Below are 22,643 nucleotides of genomic sequence, written 5' to 3'. Positions count from 1 at the left end.
TTCATTCAAAACATTATGAGTTCATTGAAATTATAATATTATGATTGATACATTCTTTATAAGTAAAACATTAGACCAAAAGTTTTATGATTATATTATTTAATATTATATTAAGTTATATTTATATAATAAAAACTTTTATAATTATTAAGTAATTGGACAAGTTCTTAAATACCATTCTAGTCAATTGATTTTAAATTTTTTTTCTTGCATCATACCAATTTTTAGAATCATTATTGTTCTTATCTTACCGACAAACCATCCCATCACGCGACTATACACATGAGCCAACTAGCCACCCCCACAATCACTACGACATGTGGTTATGCCCCTGCATTCACTGTACAGTCGCTTGGAACCGTGACCTTCAGTGTCCAATCGATGCCAACTACGACCATCAAATGCCACAGCAATATTACTATAGTTGTTGTAGGTAGTGACATTGCTATAATCGTTACAACCATCACAAGTAATGGCACTGCTATAGTTGCTTGCGACTAAGATAAGTTGATCATCGAAAAGGCTGCAACACAGGCAACTGCGACTACTATCGATTTTCAGACCCAATAATGCTTTCGCAGCGCACGTAACCGTAGTCTAGGATTGGGCTAGCGACCGTGGTTCGCGATTGGGCTATCGACCATCAGAGGTCATCGCCCTTAATAATACTATCGTTAGCAATAAGCTATCGATAATAGTCCATCGATCAAATACGAAAAACCTTATATTATCCTCAAGCAGGCGATATAAATAGACTAGACGAAAAAATAGATCGACAACAAAGATAAATCATTTATACATCATAAATCAAAACCAAATCTAATTAAAAGAATAATTATTATGATTCAATATGAATCTATGGATCAAAGTCCAAAAAAAAAATCGGCCATTGATCAAAACCAAATATGGGGTTTATTAGTATTTTTCCGATGAATTGCCCAACAATTACCTCTTAATCTTGAAAAAAAAAAAAAAAAAAAACACAGGATGCACAACACCCCGAGTCGGCAGCCACCACCTGTCCGCAGCGTGTCAGCCTCACACCACTACTCACGGGTCCTCCGAAGGGCAGCGTCCGTGCAGTAATCACGCCGCTCGTCCTCTGCTCGGTACTCCGTCTTCTCGATTCTTACTCCTGCACAGCACTGACATGCACGCAGTCCGACCAAAGAACGACGCACATGCTTCGTCTTCATCCGCCAGCTTTTTGCTCGATTCCCTTCGCTGCAGCACCTCGAATTTATTAGCCTGCCAATAACGCCACCGCACCAAGACAAATAGTGTGCAGATATAGCCGTTGCAATGTCACGGTCTCAGCTACTCCGCCATTAAATCCCTTCTTCCTTGCTCGACGTCTCGCGAAAAGCAATTCATCAAACACCTGTACTGCGTACGTCCCGGTTTCCTTCCTTCCTTCCTCGGCAATGGCTGGAAGAGTGCGAGCAACAATGTCTTCTCTGCTAATCTTGTCTTCGGCTCTGATTTTGCCGACTCTCGCTTCAGGTAACGTGCATTCCAGAAAGTGGCATTACTCCCTTGCTTCAAGCTCTGGCTCTCTCTCTCTCTCTCTCTCTCTCTCTCTCTCTCTCTCTCTCTTCTAATGCTCTGTTCGACAGGAGGAGCCACGAAGGTGGTGCAAGGACAGGTAAGATAGACCGAGAGAAGTATGATGGATGATGGGGCGGAGGTCACTCAGAAAAATGTTGCTGTTTGATGGTGTTGCAGAAAACCTGGTGCGTTGCCAAGCCGTCGGCGGATGAAGCGACCTTGGCTGCAAACTTGAACTTTGCTTGCTCTCAGGAGGACTGCAGCGTACTGCAGAGGGGCTGGACTTGCTTCTACCCGGATACTCTCGTGTCCCACGCTTCCGTCGCCATGAACCTCTACTACCAATCCAAGGGCAAGAACTACTGGAACTGCTACTTCAAGGGCTCGGCACTCATCGTGACGACAGACCCGAGTGAGTCGGATTCACTGGAAAAGCACGATCAGGAGCGGACGACTTCCTGTTGCTAACGTTTCATTCATCGTTGCCGGTGCAGGTTTCGGGAGCTGCGTCTACCCCTATGCATGAAGAAGAAGAACAGAGCTAATAGGCGACTGATGGGACCAAATCTCCTACGCAGATTTGCTTGGATGGATAAAGCCGCTGTCCTCTTGCTTGTTTGTTTGTAGTGAGATGTTCATTGCCCTCTTATCATGAATGCTATGCCTAATGCTCGAGACAATCTTCAATATTTAAAGAAATGACGGATGACTTTTCTTTTGGGGATATATATATATATATATATATATATATATATATGAATATTATATATATATGAATATTTTGTATATATACATATTATATATATATATATAATAGCAAAGATGAGACTGCACAAAGCAAATAAATTCGACATCAAAGTCCAACTCTGGGAACAGAAATGTACAGTTCTTCAAAGGCTGGGGTAACTTTAGTTACCAATCTATATGACATTCTTTGCCCTGCCTCCCTCTCCATAACAGAAGAAACAATTCAGCAAGCAGCTTAAGAGCACTTTTTCATTAGCTTACAGCAGCTTAAGAGTAGGAGAAAAAGAGCCAATGATACTGTTTTGAACATGAAAGGTTGTCATGGAGATCTACCATAGGGAATTGTTCTTCTTGGAGATTTTTTTTTTTTTTTAGTTTGATCACAATTTGTAGACCAACAAAATACTAGTTTGTGGTCATTCCAGAACATATTTGATGATCTTTCCTTAACATATGTAGACCAACAAAATGCTAGCATTTGTTGCCAATAACAACTGAAATGTAAGCATATTTTGAAGAAGAAAAAATAGGTCAGCATATTAAATAAATAAACCATGTAAAAATCCAGGGTTTATAAATCAGTCAATCATGCAATGTAATCCAAAATAGAGCTTTGTGATTACCTTCTCAATGATGTAGTAGCAATGCAATGAATGCTTAATGGCATTTGTCAGGTTTCAATCAAACATAAATCTGGCTAACTAGCCACTAGCCACAAAATAAGCAGGGAATGCAGCTGATAAAGAATGAATGCAATTCTACCCATCTAAAGGAACCCCAGGCAAAAGATGAAATGATTACTTATCATGCCTTTTTGGACATGGAGTAAAGGGCAAAACAATTGAAAAGTTGGGAGTCAAGAGGAGAATAATGAAAGAAAACCAAAGGATAAAATTATATAAGGCCAATGAAGATTTTCGACTTCAAAATAGGTTTCTGTACAAGAAATCTAACTCCACTAGGTAATCAGGAACTTCCAAAATGATGAGTTTGCTCTTCACCTGATGGATGCCCACTACAGAAGTAACACCATAACAGAAGAGCCAGAAAATTCATCCTTCAGTTGGTCCTGAATGTCAAAAAGTGGTTCAATCTCGTTAGCTAAGAGAGAGTGTCAATCACTGGCTTCTTGCTGCATGTGTGATATAACTAACAAACATCCTTATGCCTGAAACCTTTCAGAAGTTTGAAACTCTCTTCTTCCCACTTTATTTTCCATATCACTTGAACTGTTACTCTCCTTCTGGGCCTCTATCTCCACGTTACCTGTCTGATTCCTTCTGTTTCTCCGATCCTTTTTAAGAATATGAAAACCATCAGTAGGTTGGCCTCAAAGTTTAATTAGAATTATATGGCATGGAATTTGTATTACCTCGCGATATGAAACTTCATCTGCTTCGAGCATTCGAACAACCTGGCCCATCTTGGGTCTTTTATCAGCATCAGGATCAACGCATCTCAGTGCAACCAAAAGGGTACGTTTAAGAGCTCGCGTAGCTGGTTTGACCTCAAGATTTGGATCCACTACTTCCTCTGCTCTCCGATTTCCAACCATCATTTTGAGCCACTCCACTAGATTCACCTGCAATTAAGGGAAAGAGATATGTACAGCTCTCGTTATGAGAACAAGGTGAAGAATATGAGTACAAACAAACATACAGTGAGAACTCTACAATGCTCTACACAAGGGAATAGTCCCTTTAAAGCAGACTTCGACAGTCATACCTCATTTGCTGGCCTGCTGTAATCCACAGGATCCCTGCCGGTCACGGTCTCCAGTAACAATACTCCAAAACTATAAACATCACTCTTCTCATTTAGAAGTCCAGTGTTAGCATATTCAGGAGCCACATACCTGATTAATGATCAAATGTGTTCACATTAATGATTCTTGCTTCAATTTTCTTAAAAAATCAATGCTACTTACAAAATATTAATGCTACTAGATAGAAACATTTTAATGAAGAATAAGTTGATAGCCTGCATACCCAAATGTTCCCATTACTCTAGTTGCAACGTGGCTCTTATCAGAACCCAAAAGCTTAGCCAATCCAAAATCAGATATCTTTCCATTATACTCATCATCAATCAAGATGTTACTTGATTTAATATCGCGGTGAACAACTTTTGGTTCAATAGCTTCATGCAAATAAGCAAGCCTGAAAGTCATTTAAATATTGAAATTATAATCAACATAATTGATGATTTAGATAAAATATAGCCTTTTAGATGATTTAAATACTTACGCCTTTGCAGTGCCAAGGATAACCTTCATGCGGTTCTCCCAACTAAGGACACCATGTTGGCGCATAGCTCCATGTAGCCACTGCTCCAAATTTCCATTGTTGACATACTCATACACAAGCATCCTGTTACATTTTTGGTGATCTACATAATCAGTTCAATGACAATAATTTAAAATTAATGATTGTGTAAAAATATTTTGTGGTTGTCCTGTCTGGATGCAAAATATTTGCTCTTCTTAGACAATTTAGCAAGTAAAAGTAGTACTAAGCAATCACAAATAACAAAGCGTCCAATTTCAAAAATGAATCAACCAGCTACCACAAGTCTACTAGGGTATTGCTAGTAGTGTTTGAATTATCAAACAGTGATGTAAAGGAAATGATTTACAATAATATCATTATATGCAATACTTATTTTCTTGTAGAATAATGCTACTCAGTAAAATGGGAAGTTGAAGACTCAAAGGTAGTTTGAATATCATTATCTTCTTGTAGAATAATTTCATTATATGCAATACTTATTTTCTTGTAGAATAATGCTACTCAGTTAAATGGAAAATTGAAGAGTCAAGGCAGTTTGAAAAATATCCAGTTGCTCAGGACAATGCAACTCAGTCTAGCAACCATGATCAGAATAAGCACTTTGTATAGAAAATTATTGTTTCCTGATTTGACATATCAAATATCAATCAGCTTCAAATCAATTAGCTAGATAATTTTTTCTGTATAAGTATCTTCAAGTGGAAGACAGAGATAGAGTTGTTCTTGTCTACATTCTGTTGTATATTATAACAAATCTTGTCTTTGTAGTACTCTACCATCTAGAGATAATATAAGAAGGTGAAGGTGATAGAGATGGTTTTCCCGCAAAAGATTTACTAGTAAATTAATTAGCAGCCTCAGATGTTTTCTTGAAATACCAGAAGTTTTTTGGACAAGCATTGATCGGATATTGACACTACATCAATTTTATATAAATTAAACTTGACTTGATATAAATGATTTGAATCTAACTGGTACTTTATCTGCCATCTCTTGTTTGATTGACTTAATTTCCTCCTGCCTTTTGTTCTTGTGTCCACCAAACAATGTGGAACAAGTCATAAATACACTAGTATATATTCTTTTTCCTTCTATTTTTTCCCTTGTTTAGTGGGATTCAGCCACTTTATCATAACTACTTTTGCATGAGAGAAGTTCACAGTTAAAGAATCTCATAACTTTACATTTCACATATTCAGACAACTAGCTATTGTTCTTTGGCTAAGCCCTGATGTTATATGACATTGTGACAATTTGACAACTTTTTTAAACAACAGCACATTCACATCTGTAAAAATTTCTATTCTACATTGATTAAGGTCTTGAACAAGATTTAGAAAGTGCTAGATATTAGAGCATATATTATTTGTTTTAATTAACCAGAACATTTTATGAATCACCAAATACTTTTTGTAAGATTAAGCTTCAACTAATCATGGATCATGGAGTGACATCATGGTCATTATCTTTGTTAACTTGGTGTTTCTTTGCATTCAACATAATATGAATATAGATGCACAGTCTTCTATCCAGTTTACTTAGATAATTCTCTAATATGCCTAAACATTTCTATTGATCTTAGGAGATATTTTTTTCTCTTCTTAAAAAAATCTGCAATAAGAAGCACCTTAATTCTCTTGCATTGACGATCACACTTCTTATCTAGTTATAATCTTTCTCAGAAATTCAACTGCCTTAGACTAAGAGGAATAATTTTTTTCAGTTTTCTTTAATTGGCATAAACATCAGTGGTCTCTTTCCAATTGTTTCCAAAGAGCATAATGCCTGCAGTAAATGTTGTTGAGTTGTGAATCCATGTGATTTGCTGTTCTTGTTAGAAACCAACTTCAGTAGAATTCCCTAAATGTGTATAAAATAATGGGCTACTGCAGGTGAGCTATATTTTTCAGTAAGTCAGAAATTTCTATATTTGACCAGAACTAGTTAGGGTTAGAGTTAGAAGTGTAAACTATACTCCTTAAAATCAAAGCCATCATGTGATAATTAACTCTGTGTTGACAGATTCCAGTTAATTAAAAGGAAAAACTGCAAACATTAAAAGAGCAATAGACCAGTAATAAGGAGTATTCACCTATGAATTCCTTCTATACAGTATCCCAAAAGCCTCACTAGATTTTTGTGTCGAACATGACCAATGGCTTCGACTTCCACTCTGAACTCCTTCTCTGCCTGTCCCCTGCATGACCCAGTGAGAGCTATAATTAGATAACTATAGTGACCTACATAAATTAAATGAACTAAAGACTGAAGAATCAGAGCACTTGCAACAAGTAATGAACTTACAGATTGTTCAGAAGTTTCTTGACTGCAACCTCAGATCCATTTATCAAACGGCCCCGATAAACAACTCCATATCCACCTTCCCCAAGTACATTTTCCTTGGAGAATCGATTTGTAGCAAGCTCAAGGTCCCTTAGAGTAAACCAGTGACCCCATCCGAGATGCGAGGATTCTGGCAGTCCAATTAAAGGAGATGCGGACACAAGTGCAAATCCTGTATATGCTTTCCTAGTGGGTCCTGAGCTACCTTCATCACCAGAATATGAACTCCCAGCCCTATCATTGTGGTAGACTGAGCTACTCTGGCTCATGTTATCAGCATCACTCGACTTGTTCAAGGTCAAGTGTGCAAGTGTCTTTCCAGAATCCATATCACTATAGTTGTCATGTGAGAGGAAGAAAGGCCCTTCCCTCTCCGGGAAAGTTTGAGCAAAACAATGATTACCAACTCTGTCGACCGTAATTTCCTTGGAGACATTTGGGATTTGCGAGATAGGTAAGTTGTCAAAATTCCTTTTTGTCTTCCTCTTGGATGTGACCCATATCGATAGGATAGAGAGAATAAACACAATCAACACACCGACACAGATGCCAATGACAACCCAAAGTCTCAGACCAAAGACTGGTGTCTTCTGCGATAACTCTGTGTTTAATGAGTCAGGAGATGACATTTTTTTGTTTCTGGAATTCACAGAGAGCAGAATTAGTGATTGTTTGAGTATTGAGTCGTGTTATGTTAAAAGCATAATTCTGCAAAATATACACATTCCCCCGCTATAGAACAAGATCTATCACAATGAAACAAAAACTCGCACTTGTCTACATAAACCCAAGAATAATGCACTCATAAAGCAGCAAAAGAAGAGGACAGTTCTTTGAATAACACAAAACACAAAGGCCCAGATTACTATTTAAACATGAAAGAAAGCATTAATTAACAGAAAGTCTTGGAATATCCAGGGAAATCATCTAACATACGTGAGATTATTTATTGGAAACCCAGAAATGCAAGATCATCACAAGACAGAGAGAGAGAGAGAGAGAGAGAGAGAGAGAGAGAGATGCAGCATCCAGCAGATATTACCATCATGGACAACAAAGATATTTTTTGCAATAAAGGGAAAAACAAGCAAAAGTAAAGGAGAAGTTACCAGTTTTGCTGGTCTGATCTTTTCGATATTCCAGTCACCAAGCAAAGAGTTTTAAGACATGAAGCTTCAACCCCAAAAGCGAAGTAGCAACTCAAGACGAATCAAAGGAAGCGAAAGAACAAATGCAGCTAGAGCGGCATCCAAGTACCAAAGGAAAATTGAAGAAGCGAGGAGAAAGAAAAGGGATCTTTCTTTCAATCTTTGAGAGATCGGAAGGAGAGCCAGGGGCGGTTCGGTTAAATAGTTGATGATTGCTTCTGATTCAGAGAGGATCGTCAATGGAAGATCAGATGCTCCGACGCAATGGGTCGGAGGGAACCAAAGATCGAAAGGAATGGAGGAGGGGAGACCTCGGTGAAGGGGGCGCGGGGCGGGGGAGGTGATGTAGGAGAGGAAGAAGATAGGAAGGAAAGGGAAAAGCAAGAGAGAAGTACAGGGTTGGCATTTAAAGGTGGGTTGGGAAATGTAGACATTACAATGGCTGAAGAGAGAGAGAGAGAGAGAGGGTGGGGTCAACTTGGAGGACAAAACTCCAAATCCAGCTTGGTGGCTGGCATTCTGGGAAGTGAAGTTACCAATTCACCCTCATACCTTCCGGTCCAGATTCCGTGTGGTGTGCTCATCCGGTGTTGAATTGACCGTCATGCCCTCGCAACGGCTATATCAAGCTCAGCACGCCTGTGACTCTGCTGCTTGTAGGCTCACAGCTTTGTTGATGACAGAGTAGTAATACAAGTTTCCTCTTGCAGATACTCACAGCATTAAATTCGAGTATGGAAAGTGCATTGAAGATCCAACTTGTTGTTTTAACATTCATCAAATCGGATTTTTTTTTCTTCTCCAGAACCAAAAGTAAAAGAGTTCATGATTGTAGCTTTTTCTCTAGTGCTCTGAATGTGATGATATCTTTAAGCCCTTCTTCAAATATACAAGTGTCAAATGCTGCTGTGAAGGAGATCATTATTCACAGAGAGAGAGAGAGAGAGAGAGAGAGAGAGAGAGAGGTGCAGTAGGGAGAGCATCTTTTGATTAATCTATAGGGTAACTCTGGCACTGTGTTCATTGCTTGATTCGGTCTTAGATATTGTAGGATGGTAAGCAGACAAATAAGCCCTGGTTTCTGTAATGCTCTGTTACTTCCCTGTTTGGAGGTTTAGTTTACTCGGAAACCACGTTCCTTGGCTGGATGGTGAGCAGGGAGAGGGCTATTCTTTTAAGCAATGCATCTGTTGCCTTCACCTTTATCCCTTTAAAAGGAGAAAGGAAAAGCTTTCTCCCTCCTCTTCCCCTTCATCTATCTCCCTCTTGGCCTCTTGCAGAAGTTGAATCGATGCTTTGCACTGGGCGAGAAGAAAACTTCCATCTTCCTTTTTCTTATTCTTGTCTTTGGACCCAAAACACCCACCGCATGAACTTTGACATTCGTGCTTAAGATGACCGCTACATCAGCTTGGTGTTGTGGGGAGTGGGAGCAAGGCAGTGAGGTCACATGCTCGCCATGGCCACAGCAAATGGAGCTGTGATTCCCGTGACAGCTCGGGGTGGCCAATGGGACGGCCTGCCGCCGTAGAGACGGCAAGGGTTGGATGAGCCACACGCGCACACAGCGTTTTGCTGGTTGGCATGGGTTGAGATCTTGATGATGAGTGGCACAATGTTCACACATTCCAGTGTAGTATAAAAGTTAGCAACTCAAGGAAGCAATTGTTTTGTGCATCCCTTTGGAAGATGTATCAAATATGAGTGAAATAATTATACTGTGGTTGTCCACTTTCGGCTTTCATATAAAACAAAAAGAAAACGGATGAGTCTCAATTTAAACTTTCATTTGTGATCAATAGAGAAATATGATAGTAATACAATGCATGAGGTGATGAGAGAAGGAAAAATGAGTGTGCCAATTGTTTTGATATTTGAGCATGTAAACAGGATGAACGATATTGTTGCTGACAATCTGGCAAGATCTTTATGTCTCGGAGGAGATTTTTAATTTTTTGAAACTTATTATATAATTAATATTTTTATAAAAATAATTGAGTCTTGTCAATAAAAAACAATGAGGAGAAAGAATAATAACAAGAGAGGATGATGAGAAATTCCTAATGAAAAAAAATGGGCTAACATCCCGATCCCTACCCTTCAAAAATTTATATTTAGATCTTTATACTTACGACGACTCTACTAATAGACGACTTTACTAATTGAAGATACACAAAATGACGTTGAAAAAGAGATAAAAATATAATTTCGTAATCATTATTTTTATCGTCTAAAGATATTAATTTCACGTAAGGATAACTTTTGTGGAAGCTTTGCTATCCTTCTCCGATTTCATCTTTCCCTCTAATTTTGCTATCTTGCTCTACTTCTTTTTCTTTTTGCGCCTTTCCTCAACCCTCTCCAACGCCATGGTTATCTCCATTGCACATTGTTAGCTTCTGGCCCTTTCGAAAAAGGGAGACCTCCTCGATGACTTCAAGTTTGATGTCGAGATTGGCATCACCATCGCCAATCCCCGCCTCCATCACACCTACGTTAGTTTGAGGGCATGGAAGAATGTCATATACTTTGAGCCCCACAACTTCACCGACAATTGGATCGACCCTAACATGTATGACTATTATAATGTTTTACGTTGAACGACCCCTTAGTCAACATCGTCGTCGACGTTGACCTTAACAACATCAATATCACCAGGTACCTCTCACAGAGCTCGGCCTCTTGACTGACGCCGCCTTCCTCCACATCAACTCCAATCGCTTCAACGACATCATCCTCCAAATAATCTCTCATCTTAAACTCCTCCACGAGCTCAACACTAAGAACAACAGCTTCAATGACCCGTTCTCGAACATTGCCCTTTCCCTACCATCGCTTAAATACCTCGAACTTCGATTCAATGACTTCAAGGGAGCATTTTCGTCGATGCTCTTCGACAAGGAGCTTGACACTATATTCTTAAACAACAATCGTTTCAACTCTCAAATGCCTAACAACTTCAACAACTCCAAAGCCTTCCTCAGCAATCATCGCTAGCAATAAAATCCAAGGTTGTCTTCCCAGTAGTATCAACCCTCAACAAGCTCATTATGATGAACAAGCATTCGAAATTTAACCCAATCATCGCTAGCAATAAAATCCAAGGTTGTCTTCCCAGTAGTATCAACCCTCAACAAGCTCATTATGATAAACAAGCATTCGAAATTTAATCAAAGCTTTCTCTTCCCAATAGGTTGTCCCAAGAATAACAATGCCAAAGGGAAGAACGAAATCATGGTTTTAAAATCATTTGCACATGTGACATCATCCATTAATAGAGTCATGACATAAAAAAAAATATAATATAATATATTTTATTTTTATAAATATAAAGATTATAACATAATTTTTTGAAGTATAAAGACGGAAATACTAAATATAATTAACTACAAAGAATAATATATAATTAGCTTAAAAAAATAAGGATGATGAAATAGATAAATAAAAAATAACATTCTAATAATAAAATAATGACAATAAAAATGATGGTGACCAAAGAGATGATAGAAGTGACACTTTAATAACATTAAGAAAACCATATTTTAGAAAATAAAAATCCTCCACGAAAAAATAAAGAACAACTATATTCAAACACATTTTAGTATATATGGAATAAAAAATTTATCCAATCTAAAAATGTAACTAGCCAACGGTTGGATTCTCGATTGCCAATCGACCAATCAATTCGGTCTGCCTTTGACAACTATACTCCTACCATCACCACCGGCCCTGAAGTACCTCACACAAGATGCTTCCGCCACCAGCAAAAACACACTGGGAATTCTGTGTTAGGCCAACGAACACTACAGTGCAGCTTACATAAATCGCCTGAACTGTAGAACACATTGGAAGCAGCAAGTCGCACTCCACTGTTGATTCAGGTCAGCAAATATGGAGAGAGCCGGTTATCAAAAGCACGCAAGATAAATGAAAGGCCCATATCGTAATCATTTTAGCATTTCCCGTAGTTGAAGCACTTGATTCCTTTGCTCCGGGGGTAGAAGATTGATCTGTTCTGGTGTGAGGCCCATAACCTGCTGAAGCAATGCCTTTTCCATTTCTGGTGTCAACTGCACAACCATAAAGACAGGGTCAGCAACTGGCAAAATTATTTTGATCATACCAACTAAATTCAGGCCTAGAGAAAAAGATTTTAAAAAGTCCTCTGAGGGCTTTACTGGTGGAGCCCGAGGTGGCTGGCCACTGGTGCCTGTGACCATCTGTCCAGAAATCATCGGTGGGAGTCCTGGCAGTTGGGAGCCAAGTACCCAAGGAGCGCCCCTGTCTTTTTGCATGGAGGTGCTGACTTGGGTGCCATAATCTGTGCCTACGTGTGAAGAACCAACCTGCTAGAAGAAAACAACTTTATCAAGATGGTGTACATGGATGCAATAAACAGTCACTTGTAGAGGTTACCAGTTTGTTTCCACCACAATGTCACAGCTTATTATGAAAAGGAAAAAAAAAATCTCTCAGAAAATGCAATTTCTATGATATCATGTTATTAGGGAGAGTAAATTGTAACCATATTTGGTACAGAGAATAACCTGACCATGTGATCCCAGGAAATGTGTGTTGCTTTTACTGGTTAAGGGCATTTAGAAAATTGAAGACCAATGATTTGGCACAACAACTGTTATACTTGGTACAGAAAAAGAACAGAAGAGACAAATTAGATGGTCAAAATATTCTAATTTGGTGAACTCAGATTATTGTTGCACACTGTATTCCGTGATGTAGTACCATGTTCATAAATTTGTTAAGAGATACATGTTTACTGCTCAACCAATCTGATATGTACAATATAACTCAACATTCTCGTGTTCACCACACATAGCTTGTTTGCTTATGTTATTTTCATTGCTGAAAATTCTACACCATACAAAATTACCAGGCATTTTGTTCAGGAAGCAGGAAAATATATGCACCTGATAAAGATGCTGTGGTGGCTGACTTGGAAGTGGTGCCTGACCTTGTGGGAAGGACGATGGAGGTGTGATACCTGACTGAACAATTCAGAGTGGTCTGTCAACTTTTGCTAGCAATCTCTTATGCACATAAAAATGAAAACAATTCCTGGAAAAGTCATGAAGGTTCCAGTTACCAACTTACATGAAACAAGGGTTGTGATAAAAGCTGTTGAGGTAGACTGGATGGTTGAAGACCAAGCGAGTGAGGCATCTGTGGATGAAACTGAAGAGCAAAAGGTTGCATTGCAACCTGTCTAGGCTGCAGTGGTAATGGCGGCTGCAGGAGTTGATTGAAAAGTCCAGGATTCTGCAAAGTTTGCTGTGGATGTACAGAGATCATCGGCATATGGGATGGAAGATTTGAGTAATGTGGAGCAGCAGGGTTGGGTTGAGATATATTTTGAATCTGGGAAGATTGTATAGGTGTTACTGAAGGAACTTGGAGATTCAGAAAGCCCTTAGTTTGTGGTTCTGAAAGTGGCAATGGCATTGCCTTCGATTGGAAGGTCAACGGTGGAACAGATGCGGGTGGAACAGAAATGGATGGTTGTGTTGGATGCTGTTGTCTAGCAGATAGCAGTGATTGAGATGAACCAGATGCAAGTGGAAGAGAAATGGATGGTTGTGTTGGATGCTGTTGTCTAGCTGATAACAGTGATTGAGATGAACCAGGTTCAGATTGTTCTCCAACTTTAGCAGGCACTGTCTGCAAACTGTGAACAATCTGTGGCTGTCCGACTTGTGATGGTTGTGGTTGTTGCCAAGATTGTTGAGTGTTGGACATCTACAAAACAAGAAAGCATTCGTTATTCACAGCTGAATCTATTGATTTACAAGGTACTGTCTAAATCAATACATAAAAGATTACCACATTAGGAGATTGTACCATTCCAAGCATTATTTGTGCCTGAAACAAAGCACAATTTTAATAATAAACTTCTTCAAACTTTCATACATAATGCTTATGCATATAATTTTTAAAACAAGGAGAAAAAAAAGGACTCAAGAAATTAGATTCTGAAAAATGTCAAATAAAACACAAAACTTGTAACTTGGATCAAAGATGACCCATACAAGTAGCAAACTGCATCTCTCTCCAAAGCAAAAAACCAAGAATATTCATGATATCCAGTCCAGCAAGAGAGCATGTCCTAGTGGAATAATGGGCTATCATTACAGTAATGGATCCAGGTTCAAGAGTCAACTTGCATCATTTTACAGGAATGCTTTTGTGACTTACATACCAGATATTTTGGACATCTTATGTCAGAATCCTAGTTCTGATCTCACATAATGTATCTCACATCCTATTTTTTCTAATTAAGCACTCTTAGACCAACATTTTATAATACAAACTGCACAAATTTCACACTACTTGAATAGTTTTGTTCATGTCTCTTAAACCTTAAGTGTGAAGAACCTTTCCATTTTTACCCAATCATAAGCTATGTATCAACCATGAGCTTTCATTAATAAAGTCCAACACGTTGTATCCACCTATCAAATTGCTAAATGTACATAATCTCATTGCCTGTGTTTATAATAGGTTATTTTAAACCCATCCGTCAAGTCTCATCTAGCTTCCTCTCACCTCAACCAAGTATATAATGCTCCTAAAAAGGATTTTTTTAATTTTTCTTATATTTTTATTTCAAAACACATGACTTGCAGCAGACACCAAAAATGGTTTCACACACTTGGTGGGACCTTCTTAAGAATCCCTGGACTACTCCAGGGAACAGTTGATCTAAAAGTTAATGTGCGTGTGTGCGTGCAGGCATGTGTGTATAAGATTTTTGTCCTCTTCCAAATACACATCAAGCCTTTTGCCCACAATGAGCTGACTAAGAATACTGTGACAGATTCATAAATCTGTGTGCGCGTAAAATTTGTCTGCTTCTAAATGTACACCAAGACTTTTGACAACAAAGAGCTGAGAAAGAATACTGTTACGCATTTATAATGAAGTACAAAGCACAAAATAGCCCAACCAAATTCAGCAAATATTTGGTTAAAGATCATATCACATGACTTCCCTGGAAAAACCCTGAAGCATAATTTCATTGTCAGACTACTGCTGAAGTTTCAAAACTTCATAAAAAAATTTCCTATTCTGTTTAAAGTCTAAAATGTAAGAAGGTCCTAAGGACTTGGATCAGCTGCATTATCGATGAGTAAAAAAACACGAGACATGAAAGATAAAATGAGAGCACCAAATAAAAGCAACTTATTTAATAAAAAAAGGTTACATAGTAAAATCTGAAACCACATGACTGTGTATCTCAATTCTCCATATCCATGAAGACACAGAACGCAAAGCAATTCCATCATCCAATTCCAAGTTATTAAAAAAAACCACAAGCAGCACTCCTAAATTATGTGAAGGAAAAGATCCTAGTGGCCAGCATGACGCAGGGAAAGAGCAAAGGGACCTGGAAGAGAGCTCGAGTCAGGAGAGGGTTGTCGATGAGGATCTGCCTAGCCTCTTGCTGGTTTTGTTCTATCAAAGCCTACAAAAAAAAACAAAAAGAAAGAAAAAAGAGCATTGATGATAATCACTTTCGTTGTGGATATACGAAAGAAGGGAAGAATTTTTATTTCTTTGAGGAGACAAGAGCATACTTTCATTTGACAGAGGATATCATAGAGTTGGGCCTTGGACATGACTGCAAACTGTGAGGTGAAGCTGTTGGCCACTTGCTGCTGCTGCTGAGGCTGCTGTGCGCTCATCCTCCTCCTCTCTTCCAACTTCAACTCTATGGATCTCCCAAACACTTCTCTGGCAACCCAATAAATAAAGTTGGTAGACATAAATCATGGTTTGAGTAAGACAAGACTAGTTAGGGCTTAGGAAAATCTCATAAAAAATCGCTCAATTAGAACTTTACATGCTCACCCAAGTTGTTCAAATCACTGAGCTCTGTGCAACTCTTATCACAATATTTCCACCATGAAAATTTCAGATATTGCTATATCATATACGTTTGTTAGGACAGAAGACCGGAGGAGTTTTAGACTATCGATAAACAAACAAAATCTTGATTCAAACTAATTAGAGAACTGATAATAATGACATAGTAAAATTCAAATGCCTGCTAAGTCCTACTTCACAGAGGAAAAGCCCACAAGCCACGCAACAAATCCTACGCAGAGAAGGGGAAAAAAAACAACTAATCCCATCAAAGGACAAACAGATCGTCATGATCAGTCATTTCAACATTAGCCCTTCAGAATTAGGTTCCCGTGACCTTCAAAGAATCAACAGGTGTAACCTCGAGGGTTTCCAAGGTCGAGATTTTTCTACCCGAATAGAGTTGGGACTGAGACTTAGAGCCAACAGATTATATGAAGAGGAAGAAGAAAAAAACGTAAGAATCATATTTCAAATCCAAGGACGAAGAAGAAGAAAAAAGACGACAATGGTAGGGGGAGACGATGCACCTGTTCGCCGGCCCGGCGCAGCGGTCGGCGGGTCGTTGGCCGTTCGCGAGGAGAGGGCAGGGCGGCAGCGGAGGAAGAAGATTAGACGAGGAGAGGAAAGACTGGGCTTAGGGCACAAAGGTGAGGCTTTCGACGTCGATTAGAGCCCATCCAAATCTTAAGGCCCATATTACTTGGACCGGATCAGCATCGAAAGAGGATCGATTGTTAGCTGGATGGAGCTTATGATCTCTTTGCCCTCTTCACCGTTTATAATAGAGTAGCTATAAAAGGAGTAATCCTTATAAAAATGTATTTGTTATCTGCTTTCTACGTATGATATACGTATTGTAGTCTTGTAAATTGCTTTCTTGTGTAGGATACTAAATACTGTGAGGAGATGACAATATCCAAGTGAACATCATACACACAAACCGCTAGCCTTCAAAGCTTATCCGAACTATTGAATTCTTCACCTCAATGAGCACAGGAGGCCGAATAATAATGCCACTTTCTTTTTTTGCATGGCTTTCAGGAACGGGGCATTTCCAATTAATTGTACATTTCTCTAGTCATTCATTAAAAGAAAGAGAATTAGGATATGCTCAAGTTGATGCTTCTTCGTTAGAAAAAGATTAAACTTTTTTCTAGTTTTCTCGATGAAGAAAAAGAGAAAGTGATTTTTTTTCAAGTTGATGCTTCTTCGTTCGAAAAAGATTGAACCTTTTCTAGTTTTCTCGATGAAGAAAAAGATAGACAACATCCAACTCGTTTATTTTCTAAAAAAAATTAGAAGTAATTTTTGTTACATCTCTAATGGCATACATAATGATCGTACATGAACTTGAACTTGAGATTAATCACTCCTTGATCAATTCGAATGTCATAAACAAATGACATATATCTTGTTGCCATTTACCATTGTTAATAGTACTTCATGAAGCTTAAAATAAACAGCTCCATAATTAACCAACATGACACTTCACTCAACAAACAAAAAACTTCATTAAAAATAAACTTTCCTTCTAATGCTCATCGAAACAACTGGATCTATATATATATATATATATATATATATATATATATATATATATATACCAAATGTATGATTATGGTATAATATCGTAGCACAAGTACAATGCTCGGAGCACTACAACCTTAATCAATAGACAACTTGAAACAGAAAAGAGTATCTATTAAGAGAAAACACCCAAAGCATATCGAAATATCAGAATAAACAAAAGAGGTCATTCAAATCCTGCGTAACCTTATTTGAGCACCATGTTGAGGCTGAAGAGTTATAAGCGTGTGTGGACAATGGGCATAAGATGGTGAAAGCTCAAACGAGAATCGTTGAAGGATCATACTTAGTCCCATCTTGGCTTCCAGCAATGCAAAGTTCTGGCCGATGCAGATTCGAGGACCCCCACCGAATGGAAAGAATGCGACATGGTCTTTTGATGCCTTTGAAACCCCTTCTGCAAATCTCTCTGGATTGAACTCGTTGGCATCTTTACCCCAGTAGTTCGGATCATGGTGAATGAAGATTACCGGCAACAAAAGCGTCACACCTGGTGGGTAAATCACATCTCCAAGTTTCATTGTCTTGTGTGTCTGCCTCTGGAGGAAAACCGCTGGTGGGTATAGCCTGAGAACCTCATATAGAATCATTGTAACCTGCCACAAATTCCAACAGATTGTTTCAGAAGTTTAGATAATGACAAGTTTGGTAAGATCTCTCTTGCCGTTCAATCCAAAATAAAAAAGTAAAAGAACAGAATTCTCTGACATATAGGATAAGAAAAGAGAGTATCTAACTGACATCCTTGGCTGTATTTCATTTAGAAACATGGAGGAACTATCAGACATATAGCAACATAAAACTAATGATATAAGAAACATGGATGTTTAGATACATAGATTAGCAGGAGCTGTATCTTTCTGACAATATGGTTTTTTCATTAATAGGTTACATCATGAAGTCAACATTTTACAATATGATTCGAAAACCATGAAGCTAACATTCTATAATATGATTTGAAGTCACTCATCAAACAGATAGCCGCATTATAATGGGAAAAGCAACCCAAAATTTCAGTTAAAATGTAGGAAAGCTTCATCGTTCACTGGTTTGCTGAATCTGTAACTAAAGGTGCAGCATCAGGCTCCTGCTAATCCAGGACATGTGAAAGATCATTGACTTGCATTTTGTAAAGACATTGTTTACATAATTCAGATTTCAGATCCTTAACAAGGAACAGATTAACTCTCATTGCTTTATAGACATTAACAAAACTAAAATTTTAAAAAACTTATGTTTCCCTATTTGATTTTTTTTTTTTGTTCTTTCTGGTCAACTAAGCAGGATAACAAAGAACAAAACTAAATCTTACATTCTTTAAGTGACTCAAGCCATCAAAATCTGGTTTGCGTTCTCCGAAGACTTGAAGAACCTCTTGCCTAGCCCGAATCTGCCAGCCTGGATGCATGCTCAAGACGATCATTGTCCATGTTAGCAGCACAGCTGTTGTTTCTTGCCCTGCAAAGTAGAACAGCTTGCATTCCTCAATCACATCCTCTGTAGTCATCCCAGCATTCTTGTTCCCATGTTCTTGGTAGTGCTCTAAATTGGACTCCATCAATAAGCCTAACAGGTCATCGTTGCTTGCTTTGCCCAATTTTATAGCCTGTTCCCTCTTCTTTATTATGCCTCGTAGAAGTACTCGGACCTCTCTATTGACTGCTTTTATTCTCTTGTTCTTAGGGGTTGGAAGAAACCTGTATGATAGCCGTTAGTTAGCAATACCCTACATATTACTTGAAAGTAAAGTTGGTTTAGCCCAATAGATTATGTGAAAAACAGAATTGAAGCAATCGGTTATTGTTTGTGTTAAGGAACCACCTGAAGATGGTAATAAAGACACGATTTTACTAAGTTATCCTAATTGAAACTTCTGCAACGAGTACCTGCTCTAGAAAATTTTACAAGTAATCATCAACTTCTGCAATCGAAAAAATGAAGAACGTTTCGATTCGTTATGTTATTGGTTGAGAGTCTGATAAAGAGGCATGGGATGCTTGTAACTGGGTGAGCAACAAAGCAAGCAACAATCGACCAACTGCCTACTCAATAGAACCACTACACTAACAAGCATTCAGCTAACAAAACCTAAGGCAATAACTTACATGTAACCTGGGATGTATAGATTTTGGATAGACTGGATAAGGAGTTCAGCCTGCTCGGCTTGGAGTTGGAAAATTCGTCTTCCTTCTTCGTAACTGCTACCAAAAGCTGTTCGTGAAATGACATCTCCGGTGAAGCTTTGGAACTCAGGCCAAACATCCATCTCGTAACATGCCTCGGAGCCAACCAGGTTCTCCCACCTGCTCATCAGATCACTACAGCAAGCACAGAATGCTGGCAACATTCGCTGTAAATGATGAGGAAAAGAGAAAAAGAGAGAAGTCGATTCGTTTCAATAGGCTTGAAGGAGGCCGACATTTTCACATAAACCAAGCTACAAACAAGATTGTCTCTAATAGGGGCAATGAGTCACCTTCAACTTCTCAACATGGAAAGCAGGATTCATAATCCTCCTATGTTTCACCCACTTTTCGCCTTCGTACGAAACAAGTCCTCTAAAGAGAAACCTTCCGAGGGGGTTTCCTTTGGGCTTACCAAAGTGGCCGAACTTGTTGGAAAGAACCTCCCTCACCAACTCGGGATCCATAATCGTCACTCGAGGTACTGGTCCAAACCAAGTGAAGCATATCTTGCCTGCATGGATTCACGAGTCCTTCGTCAAGATCCTCTCTATTAGGCAATACATCAAACAAGTTGATTGCACGCATCAAATATCTCGAAAACAACGTCGAAAAAGAGAGGCTTACCGTACTCGTCGATGGCGCGACGGAGAAAAGGGAGGACGCGAGGGACGATGTTGTGGGTGAGAGGCATGGGCGTGGAGAGCGCCTCTTTGGCGAGCCGCACGTTCTCCTTGAGATCGCCGTTGGGGAAGCGGTAGGGGGTGCCGTTGAGCCCCTGCGCCCGGAGCGCGCGCTCCAGCCGCCTCGGCGTCCACCACGCCCAATTCAGCGTCCTCAGCGCCCACACCAGAAGCAGCAGCCCGCCCACACCCCACACGAGGCTCCACGCCATGTCTTCTGACACGGAATCACCCACGGCCATGGACTTACAAGAGACGGCCGGCGCGTCCATTTCCTCGGATGACGGGGTACATTAGATCTTTCGACGGTCAAAGTTGGCAACAAGGACCGGGATGACTTCAGCGCTTACGTTACTGTTCTTAGACATATCCACAATTTCATATATATATATATATATATATATATATATATATATATAGAGAGAGAGAGAGAGAGAGAGAGAGAGTAAATTTTCAAAAAACACTTATTTTTTACATTTTTCTGGGAAATACCTCTTTTTTTTCTTATCCATAAGTTGATGAACGAGTCTTGTTATAATATTTTTATACAACAATAACTTATATTAAATTATTGTAAATTAAATATTTATTAAAATTCTAAATATTATATTAATATCTTTTACAAACTCATATGCACTATAACAATACAGTATATTAGAATGTTTATATTGCATATATTTACTTGACTCAAATAAACGAATACTGACAACAGTAAATGTGGTTACCACGAACGTTAAGGATACTGACGTACGTGGAGTCGTTTACTATTTGGAGGGATATAATGTTATACTAAAATTTATAATGCCAAATTTTGCAAGGGATGTAAATATAATATATGTAAAAGCTTTTCTTTCATATTGCTTCCAAAACCTAGTCCATAATAGGCCCGGCCCGGCCCGGCCAGGCTTGCAATTTGGCCCATACAATCCATGACAAGGTCTGAATCGAACCCAAATTGATTCGTTATAGGGCTTCATTCATCAGCAAAATGGGAACCAGACCATGCAGTTCGATTTCAATGCCTGGAAATTGAAGTCGAAATCAAAATTAACTGTTCTAAACTGGTTAAATATGAAAAATAAATAAATATAAAAGATAAATATGTGTCACGGGTTAATACTTCATATTTGGAATGAATCGAAATTTAGTTGAATGTTGGTGGATTGCTTTTTTTTTTTTTTTTTATCAATTGATATCGATTATTGTTGAACTGTATTCAGTGATGTAGTACCATGTTCATAACTTTGTCAAGAGATGATAAATGTTTACTGCTCAACCAATCTAATATGTCCAATATAACTCAACATTCTCGTGTTCACCACTCATAGCTGGTTTGCTCATGTTATTTTCATTGCTGAAAATTCTACACCATACAAAATTACCAGGCATTTTGTTCAGGAAGCAGGAAAATATATGCATCTGATAAAGATGCTGTGGTGGCAGACTTGGAAGTGGTGCCTGACCTTGTGGGAAGGAGGATGGAGGTGTGATACCTGACTGACCAATTCAGAGTGGTCTGTCATCTTTTGCTAGCAATCTCTTCTGCACATAAAAATGAAAACAATTCCTGGAAAAGTCATGAAGGTTCCAGTTACCAACTTACGTGAAACAAGGGTTGTGATAAAAGCTGTTGAGGTGCACTGGATGGTTGAAGACCAAGCGAGTGAGGCATCTGTGGATGAAACTGAAGAGCGAAAGGTTGCATTGCAACCTGTCTAGGCTGCAGTTGTAATGGCGGCTGCAGGAGTTGATTGAACAGTCCAGGATTCTGCAAAGTTTGCTGTGGATGTACAGAGATCATCGGCATATGGGATGGAAGATTTGAGTAATGTGGAGCAGCAGGGTTGGGTTGAGATATATTTTGAATCTGGGAAGATTGTATAGGTGTTACTGAAGGAACTTGGAGATTCAGAAAGCCCTTAGTTTGTGGTTCTGAAAGTGGCAATGGCATTGCCTTCCATTGGAAGGTCAATGGTGGAACAGATGCAGGTGGAACAGAAATGGATGGTTGTGTTGGATGCTGTTGTCTAGCTGATAGCAGTGATTGAGATGAACCAGATGCAAGTGGAAGAGAAATGGATGGTTGTGTTGGATGCTGTTGTCTAGGTGATAGCAGTGATTGAGATGAACCAGGTTTAGATTGTTCTCCAACTTTAGCAGGCACTGTCTGCAAACTGTGAACAATCTGTGGCTGTCCGACTTGTGCTGGTTGTGGTTGTCGGCAAGCTTGTT

At 38.9% G+C, this 22,643-nt stretch overlaps 4 protein-coding genes across 6 annotated transcripts; 1 reads left to right on the top strand and 3 right to left on the bottom strand.

Annotated features, from left to right (window-relative positions):
* The first annotated feature begins 1,313 nt into the window (after positions 1–1,313).
* On the top strand, positions 1,314–2,272 carry LOC135679546 (major pollen allergen Ole e 10-like). Its single transcript, XM_065193414.1, has 4 exons — positions 1,314–1,503; positions 1,617–1,645; positions 1,726–1,960; positions 2,043–2,272. Exons 1-4 carry the CDS (start codon positions 1,425–1,427, stop codon positions 2,072–2,074), a joined length of 375 nt encoding a protein of 124 aa, XP_065049486.1. The 5' UTR covers positions 1,314–1,424; the 3' UTR covers positions 2,075–2,272.
* A 619-nt stretch (positions 2,273–2,891) lies between these two features.
* Positions 2,892–8,464, bottom strand: LOC103992820 (probable receptor-like protein kinase At2g42960). 2 transcript variants are annotated; one of them, XM_018828416.2, is made up of 9 exons: positions 8,036–8,464; positions 6,888–7,565; positions 6,676–6,780; positions 4,542–4,664; positions 4,284–4,454; positions 4,021–4,150; positions 3,668–3,877; positions 3,471–3,589; positions 2,892–3,364 (listed from the first exon to the last, which is right to left on the bottom strand). In XM_018828416.2, the coding sequence occupies exons 2-9, from the start codon at positions 7,553–7,555 to the stop codon at positions 3,355–3,357; spliced, it is 1,536 nt and encodes a 511-aa protein (XP_018683961.2). In that variant the 5' UTR covers positions 7,556–7,565; positions 8,036–8,464; the 3' UTR covers positions 2,892–3,354. The 2 variants fall into 2 exon arrangements, with proteins under 2 accessions (XP_018683961.2, XP_009410960.2); XM_009412685.3 differs by having other exon boundaries at positions 2,892–3,589.
* A 3,194-nt stretch (positions 8,465–11,658) lies between these two features.
* Positions 11,659–16,643, bottom strand: LOC135679545 (cleavage stimulating factor 64-like). Of its 2 annotated transcripts, none has more exons than XM_065193412.1 (8): positions 16,486–16,643; positions 15,667–15,823; positions 15,477–15,554; positions 13,913–13,951; positions 13,187–13,828; positions 13,003–13,080; positions 12,253–12,423; positions 11,659–12,144 (listed from the first exon to the last, which is right to left on the bottom strand). In XM_065193412.1, exons 2-8 carry the CDS (start codon positions 15,772–15,774, stop codon positions 12,022–12,024), a joined length of 1,239 nt encoding a protein of 412 aa, XP_065049484.1. In that variant the 5' UTR covers positions 15,775–15,823; positions 16,486–16,643; the 3' UTR covers positions 11,659–12,021. The 2 variants fall into 2 exon arrangements, with proteins under 2 accessions (XP_065049484.1, XP_065049485.1); XM_065193413.1 differs by having other exon boundaries at positions 12,253–12,420; positions 16,486–16,635.
* Positions 16,644–17,499: 856 nt separating this feature from the next.
* LOC135679543 (cytochrome P450 CYP72A616-like) lies at positions 17,500–20,698 on the bottom strand. Its single transcript, XM_065193411.1, has 5 exons — positions 20,356–20,698; positions 20,022–20,242; positions 19,651–19,895; positions 18,858–19,242; positions 17,500–18,141 (listed from the first exon to the last, which is right to left on the bottom strand). Exons 1-5 carry the CDS (start codon positions 20,681–20,683, stop codon positions 17,716–17,718), a joined length of 1,605 nt encoding a protein of 534 aa, XP_065049483.1. The 5' UTR covers positions 20,684–20,698; the 3' UTR covers positions 17,500–17,715.
* Between the last annotated feature and the right edge of the window lie 1,945 nt (positions 20,699–22,643).

This window comes from Musa acuminata, chromosome BXJ1-7 (genome assembly GCF_036884655.1).
Source record: "Musa acuminata AAA Group cultivar baxijiao chromosome BXJ1-7, Cavendish_Baxijiao_AAA, whole genome shotgun sequence".
Taxonomy (NCBI): domain Eukaryota; kingdom Viridiplantae; phylum Streptophyta; class Magnoliopsida; order Zingiberales; family Musaceae; genus Musa; species Musa acuminata.
The sequence above is the reverse complement of the archived record's forward strand: the minus strand, read 5'-3'. Positions and strand labels throughout refer to the sequence as shown.

What these genes read in the sequence shown, in the direction of transcription:
- LOC135679543 (XM_065193411.1), bottom strand. Translation starts at nt 20,683, where the DNA reads ATGGACGCGCCGGCCGTCTCTTGTAAGTCCATGGCCGTGGGTGATTCC. An exon ending in TCCATGTTGAGAAGTTGAAG is followed by an intron (nt 19,896 to 20,021) that starts GTGACTCATTGC and finishes CATCATTTACAG; the next exon opens with CGAATGTTGCCAGCATTCTG. An exon ending in CTATACATCCCAGGTTACAT is followed by an intron (nt 19,243 to 19,650) that starts GTAAGTTATTGC and finishes GCTATCATACAG; the next exon opens with GTTTCTTCCAACCCCTAAGA.
- LOC135679546 (XM_065193414.1), top strand. Translation starts at nt 1,425, where the DNA reads ATGGCTGGAAGAGTGCGAGCAACAATGTCTTCTCTGCTAATCTTGTCT. An exon ending in TTTGCCGACTCTCGCTTCAG is followed by an intron (nt 1,504 to 1,616) that starts GTAACGTGCATT and finishes TCTGTTCGACAG; the next exon opens with GAGGAGCCACGAAGGTGGTG. An exon ending in CATCGTGACGACAGACCCGA is followed by an intron (nt 1,961 to 2,042) that starts GTGAGTCGGATT and finishes TTGCCGGTGCAG; the next exon opens with GTTTCGGGAGCTGCGTCTAC.
- LOC103992820 (XM_009412685.3), bottom strand. Translation starts at nt 7,555, where the DNA reads ATGTCATCTCCTGACTCATTAAACACAGAGTTATCGCAGAAGACACCA. An exon ending in AAGAAACTTCTGAACAATCT is followed by an intron (nt 6,781 to 6,887) that starts GTAAGTTCATTA and finishes TGGGTCATGCAG; the next exon opens with GGGACAGGCAGAGAAGGAGT. An exon ending in ATCCTTGGCACTGCAAAGGC is followed by an intron (nt 4,455 to 4,541) that starts GTAAGTATTTAA and finishes AATGACTTTCAG; the next exon opens with GCTTGCTTATTTGCATGAAG.
- LOC135679545 (XM_065193412.1), bottom strand. Translation starts at nt 15,774, where the DNA reads ATGAGCGCACAGCAGCCTCAGCAGCAGCAGCAAGTGGCCAACAGCTTC. An exon ending in ATATCCTCTGTCAAATGAAA is followed by an intron (nt 15,555 to 15,666) that starts GTATGCTCTTGT and finishes TTTTTTTTGTAG; the next exon opens with GCTTTGATAGAACAAAACCA. An exon ending in CACCACAGCATCTTTATCAG is followed by an intron (nt 12,424 to 13,002) that starts GTGCATATATTT and finishes GTTTTCTTCTAG; the next exon opens with CAGGTTGGTTCTTCACACGT.